The sequence below is a fragment of the Nematolebias whitei genome, chromosome 13, assembly GCF_014905685.2.
Source record: "Nematolebias whitei isolate Nwh7 chromosome 13, NemWhi1, whole genome shotgun sequence".
In the NCBI taxonomy this organism is placed as follows: domain Eukaryota; kingdom Metazoa; phylum Chordata; class Actinopteri; order Cyprinodontiformes; family Rivulidae; genus Nematolebias; species Nematolebias whitei.
Genome location: NC_056510.1, coordinates 2,028,114 through 2,034,454, shown reverse-complemented (window position 1 = coordinate 2,034,454; position 6,341 = coordinate 2,028,114). Strand labels below are relative to the sequence as shown.

General features: G+C 48.2%; 1 protein-coding gene across 1 annotated transcript in view; it reads left to right on the top strand.

The window, feature by feature from the left end:
* The window catches only part of rif1 (replication timing regulatory factor 1), a 43,583-nt gene that overhangs the window by 17,496 nt on the left and 19,746 nt on the right, over nucleotides 1–6,341 (top strand). The window contains exons 17-27 of the mRNA XM_037687135.1: nucleotides 35–215; nucleotides 1,018–1,125; nucleotides 1,217–1,366; nucleotides 1,469–1,568; nucleotides 1,646–1,929; nucleotides 2,004–2,206; nucleotides 2,280–2,373; nucleotides 2,453–2,581; nucleotides 4,254–4,396; nucleotides 4,477–4,569; nucleotides 4,616–4,691. Of these exons, the coding sequence (XP_037543063.1) occupies nucleotides 35–215; nucleotides 1,018–1,125; nucleotides 1,217–1,366; nucleotides 1,469–1,568; nucleotides 1,646–1,929; nucleotides 2,004–2,206; nucleotides 2,280–2,373; nucleotides 2,453–2,581; nucleotides 4,254–4,396; nucleotides 4,477–4,569; nucleotides 4,616–4,691 (1,561 nt within the window). The remainder of the gene's footprint in view (nucleotides 1–34; nucleotides 216–1,017; nucleotides 1,126–1,216; nucleotides 1,367–1,468; nucleotides 1,569–1,645; nucleotides 1,930–2,003; nucleotides 2,207–2,279; nucleotides 2,374–2,452; nucleotides 2,582–4,253; nucleotides 4,397–4,476; nucleotides 4,570–4,615; nucleotides 4,692–6,341) is intronic.

Sequence of the window (6,341 nt, the reverse complement as noted above, 5' to 3'; positions counted from 1 at the left end):
GTTCTTTCATTCCTGAGTGGTCTCGTGTCTTCAGGTTCTTTCAGTCCCTCCAGACGCTCGTGTCCTGCAGCCTTTTGGGCCCCACTTCACCGCTGGCGTTTGCAGAGTCTGTGCTGGGAACCATCGGTCAGAGTGCCAGGCTGCTGCACAACAAAGAGCACCTGTGGAGGATGTGGAGCCTCATGGTCATCCCGCTCACTGACACCATCACACAGGTAGGAGGTGCTGGAGAGGGACCAGTCTGGGTGATGATGGTCAGTGTCAACGCACTGGATCAACTTTTGTAGCAAAGAATGGGCCAGAGGCCGAATGACGTTTGACCTTTGATTTGTGAAAAACTAGTGTGAGACAGACGGACATTTAAACCGTATAAAAACTTTATGTTGATGATTGATTTGTGATTAACCTCACACACTTTGAAGACAAATACCAGTAACAGACACTTGGCAGCACGTTTCCTTCAGCTTTGATCTTTACCGTGTTGGTTAACGTAGTTCAAAGTGTCGGTAGAATAAATTTAGCTGATCTGATCAAACTCATTTAAATGTGAACAAAATAGAAATGATAAACATCTACATGTTGAAGTTGTTGCATAAACCCACGATGGTCACTCGGACAACTTAAACTGACAAAAGTTGTGATAGTTGACTTTGTAAAACGATCTAAAACCCACTGAGGTCACGGTCTCTAACAAGGGTCACCTGGTCAGCAGGAGTCTTTGAATGATCAAGTGATGACAGAGGATCCACTCGTTTATCTTACCTGCCACTCAACCAGCAAACCTTTCAACCTACTAACCAACCATGTCTACCCACCGATGGACCCTACCTACTTACTGACCATCTGTGTCTACCTAGCATCCATGGGACCAGCTGACGTACCCACCTCCTTCCTTCCCTCCGTCAGCTTGGGAAGTGTTTTCTTTGAACTGGTGGAAGATTAATGGTTTTCTTGTCCATCCCAGCTCGGAACATGTCACCGTTTAATGCGACGCCTTCATCTCCTGCTTTCTTCCAGTCTAATGAAGTCAACCAGGGCGACGCTCTGGAGCACAACTTCAGTGCAGTCCACGCTGCTCTCATGTTCCCCATCACACACCTCCTTGGCGGTGATGTTCTCCCACAGGTCCGTTCTCCTCGTTCTTATTTAACCGTTGGTGCCGTCAGCTGAAGGTGCCCTCTTAGATCCGCCCGTTGGGTTTTTGCTGTTTGTCCAGGCAGCCCAGAAGTCCATGCTGTCTTCTTGGTCCAAGCTGTACAAGGTGTTTGCTCGCTGCTCAGCTCTTGTGGTCACGGCGGGGGAGAACATCTGCTGCGAGGAGCTCTGTACAAAGATTACAGCAGCGGTGGACCAGAAGGAGCTGATGGTGAGTCCGTTCAACCTGAACACGTGTTGACGTTCTGAAGATGTTCTCTGACCAGACGTGTTGGAGATGCTTTAAAGCTGCTGCTGCGCTCTGATCCTGCAGGTTCCGTCAACGTTAAACTTCATCGCCAGCATCCTGCAGGTCATGGTGGAGTGTGTGGACTTCTCTCCGTACACTCCTCACTTCCAGCAGCAAATAAAGTGTAAGAGCTCGAACCTGCCGTGCTTTCCTTCAGCACGTCTCGTAGAAGTTGTGCTCATGTGTGTCGTTTCCCTGCAGCTCCCCACACGCCCATGAACTGGACACGGAAGCAGAACAGAGCTCTGGGGAACCTGTCCACGTTTCACTCCCAGCTGGTACGGTGTCTGCAGGTCTACCTGGAAGCCCCGGAAGGTTCTCCTGAGGCGACGGGGCTGGCGCTGGTTTCCATCCTGTCGGCTCTTTTCAACAACCTTGCTCTCGTCGACGCCGTCAAAGAGGCTCTGAAGTTTCTGATCCAGCCTCTGGCGTTGTTCTACAAACAAGCCACGACGCCCACATTCTCCGCTCATCTTCTGGAGAAGGTCGGCTCAGAGTCCCAGTAGACTTTGCAGGTTTGTCTAAAACAAATGAAGCAACGTCTCGTTCCCTCTTGCAGCTGGAGAAGCTGCTCGGTGAGATCCTGGGCTGTCTTCAGACCCGATCTGCTTTGGCCTACGACGACGAGCTGCTGGCTCTGCTGTCGCCTCTGCTCTGCGTCTTGTTTCCTCACAAGAACAAGCACCTGCGCTCGTCGGTCACGCAGTTCTGGAACGCCACGTTCACCAACGCCGTCAGCCTGTCGTACCCCGAGGAGATGAGGTAAAGCGGGGAGGCCGTGTTCACCGAGGCCTTCCTCTGGAAAACACTCAGTGTTGCTGTTTGCTTCTCACAGGCCTGTTCTGAGCCAAGTGGTTCAGAAGACTCCCCTCGTCCTTCCTGGTTTTGAGGCGGTCGGCGTTCCAGAGGAGCTCAGTGGAACGTGTTCAGTGAGTTTCCGTAAACCTCGGCTGTTGACTGGTCTTTTGTCCGTCTTTCAGTTTGACTCAGCTCTTTCCTCGTGTTCAGAATGAAAGCTCTCAGATGGAGACGCAGCTCAGCGGGATGCCCCTTTCTTCTTCTGGGAAGAAGAGTTCGCTGCTGGACGGTGCCGCTGAGACCGCCAGGAGCTTCATCAAGACGCCCAAGCCAGTATCGGTAGGTTCAACCTGAGCTCGTGTTTCAGGGTGAGCACGTTCTAACGGCAGCGGATGCTTCGTAATGGACCAGAGTCACAGTTCCTGGATTTTCACCTTTTATTCACAGCACCACGTGTGACGAGCTCCACGAGCTCCACCTACGCATTCAATCTGTCGTACAGACACCACCTGCGGTGACACCACCTGCGGTGTTCACTGCTGCCAGTCAGTGCTAAGACCCAACGAGTTACCAAACGTTTCTGAAGGTCAGCAGGGTCCAAATGTCAAGAGTACCTAAGGCTGACTAGAACATTCAGTTCAGTTTATTTCTGCAGCTCCAGGTCCCAACTGAAGTCGTCTCAGGTCTCTGTACAAAAACATCAAATACTTTATAAAATACCGTTATTAAAGTTCTCCATCTGAGGAAGCAGCAGGTGGAGTTGAATCTTCTCTTCGTCACAGTCTCTCATCCTGAGCAAGAACAGAGGAGACAGTGGGAAGAAAAACCTCCAGCAGAACCAGGCTCAGGACGAGCAGCTTCACCGGCTGGGTCTGAGAGGACAGGAAGTAGAAACAGACACAGAATGACAGGTCCAGGTGTGGTTTCTGTAGTCCAGGTGTGGTTTCTGTAGTCCAGGTGTGGTTTCTGTAGTCCAGGTGTGGTTTCTGTAGTCCAGGTGTGGTTTATATAGTCCGGGTGTGGTTTATATAGTCCGGGTGTGGTTTATATAGTCCGGGTGTGGTTTCTATAGGAGGAAAAAAAACATGTTAAGATAGAAATAATTACAAACGCGTAGAGTAAAGTAACGTCAGCAGCAGAGAGATGGCATGTGGTCAGTTTGTCCTCCAGTAGTCTGAGCCTATAGCAGCAGAACTAAGAGATAACTTAAGAAACCCAAGCCGACCCTAACTGTAGGATTTATCAAAAAGGAAAGTCTTCAAACTGGACAATGTGTCAGCCTCATGGACAGAGATTGGAAGTTGGTTCCACAAGAGAGGAGCCTGAGAACTGGAAGATCTTCCTCCCATTCTGTTTTTGTAAACTCTAGGAACCACAAGTAAACCTGCAGTCTGAGAGTGAAGTGCTCTGTTAGTAAAATATGGAACAATAAGATCTGTAATATAAGATGGAGCCAGGTTGATTTGATGAAAGTGCTTGAACCTTCTGCAACGTGCTCGTCGTGCTCTCCATCTGAGAACGAAGCGCGTGAAGCTGCTGCTGAGTCCTGGTCTTCTGCCTGAGATGAACGTTGGAGGACACTTAGACGAGACTCTGGGTCTGTATTTGATTTAATGGAAGCTGGTGTTGTCAAACTGGTCAGACTGGTCCCTCCCACCGTCTTCACCAGACGTTGTTTTGAACCTCTGTGGTTTGAAGCAGCTGTGTTTCAAAGAGCCAAACATCTCGGACCGTTTCTGTGAAGTAGCAGCAGAAACGCGTCCTGATGATTGGACAGTGTAGGTGTGGAAACATCTCAGTGGGAAACACGTCCTGATACAACACCTGACGAGTTGATGCACCGGTTGATTGTGTAAATTGAGTCCTACGTCTCCATTATTCCTTTTTTCTATCTTCTGGTGTGGTCTTCATGGGTCCACAGACTTTCTCTCGTCCCACCTTTACCTTCTGATGTGCTGGCTTCTTTTCTTCAGCTCACACTTCTTTAAAGATCATTTGAATTGTTTTGTAGACAAAGCTGGACTTTGGTTCTCCCAAACCACCGAGCAGGAAGTTTTTGGAGGACGAAGCTTCGGTGGACTTCGTCTTCATTCCTCCTGAGACGAAGGAGCGGGTTCTGACCGAGCACCAGAAGGAGGTGAAACGAACCAAAAGGTCAGAAGACTGGTGTTTGTTCTACAATGACTGTAAAGCCTGACGAGCTGCGGTGTTTAGTGGTGCTTTGTTTGACTCAGGGTTGACATTCCTGCCATGTACAACAACCTGGACGCTTCTCTGGACACGACCACCTTCACTCAGTACACACAGAGCCAGGAGGACTCCCTGCTGTAAGTTCACCTGCCCTAGTTCTGCTAGATCCTCCTTGGTTTGAAGTGGACCTAACAGAGACTGTGTCCACAGGGACGAGGCTTCAGCTGGACACGAGGACGCCACGGAGCGTCCTGAGGAGGTAATGAAGCAGATCACATGAGGGTTGTCCACTGGTGTCCTCATCACTCCTAGGATCAGCAGTCGGTTCAGTCCAGAACATCTAGACAGTCCGCGTTCAGTTGTGAACATGAGAAAGAACAAGTTGTTTTTAAAGTTTTGAAGGATCTGATTATTGCACATATCAGCCTTAATATTTAATTCTCCCTTCTTCTAAATGTTGTTTGTGACACGTGAAATCTAATCATTTAAAAAAATGTACGTGCTTGTTCCATTTTTCACCTCAAGGATTCAAGAATCTGTCATTCTCATCACACGTGGTACATGAGGTGGAACAAAACTGTACACGGGGTCCCAGTTACACCCAACAACACCAAAAATATAAAGAAACAGTGAATAAGGGTCTAAGATATCAACTAAGATATGAGCGGCTGAACAAACGGTACGCTAAAAGATCTGAGATATCTGTCGGTCACCAACGGTCTGAAACTAAACGCTGAACACCCGCACGATTCTCATATTTATCCGGGTCGTCTCCGAGTCACGAGAACTCATTTTCAAGAGAGACCTGTTAGGGAGCAGGTGGTGGGGGTTAAAGGTCTTGCTCAGGGGCCCAGAGTGGGCGAATGAGGGTGGAGGCAGGTGTGGGTGTTCCACCTTTTCCACCCACATTTTGCTTTTGACTGTACCAGGAGTTGAACCTGCGACTTTCCAATCACAGGCCCATTTTCTCCAACCTCTGCGCCACCACTCCCAAGGTTCTCCCAGGTTCTGTTCTGCTGTAATTTACACACTTAATGCGAGCACTAACATAAACTGAACTAAAGATGTCACCATTGTTTTACTGGTGCAATGCATTCTGGGAACACATGGTAATTCAGTTGTAGTGGAGACTAATCTGTCAATGTGTCGACCAATCTACTCAAAGCTGCTTTTGAAGAGAATTTTACTAATGGAGGATTTAACAAAAACCATAAAATCAGATTATACGTTTTTGAAAGATTAAAAGTAAAAACTAAACATCCTGCAGTATTTTTACAGCTGAAGTCATTGTTTATCGAATGAGGTCTATTGTTCCAACGAGTCACTTTTAAACTGCTAAACTCTGCTCACGAGTCACACAGAAGAGACCACTCGGAGGGATGTCACACGTTGGGCGGCTGTAGCTCAGTGGTTAGAGCAGTCGTCCTCCAATGCGAGAGTTGGGGGTTCGAATCCACCAGCAGTCAAATGTCGAAGTGTCCCTGGGCAAGACACTGAACCCCTCATAGCCTCTGATGTGTGTCCCATCGGTGTATGAATGTGATAAAACTCTGATTAGTCTCATTAGAATGATTTGTTCAATTATCTCTGTAGAGATCTAGTATAGAGCTGTATGAATGGGTGAATGAGGCACAGATTGTTGTAAAGAGCTTCGAGTATCTTGAAATAAGATAGAAAGGAGCTGTAGAAGTACAGTCCATTTACGGTTCAGGATCAGCATCACATCCACAAGTTCTCAACAAATACTCTGATTATTTCCTTCCATCATCAGGCGCCGACAAACCAACGTGTCTGGTATTTTTCAGGATCTCCAGAAAGATGAGCAAATGGAAGAAGTCGTTGAAGTTCTTACTGGAGAGACCCCAGACCCTGAACCCAAGACTCCAGACCCTGAACCCAAGACTCCAGA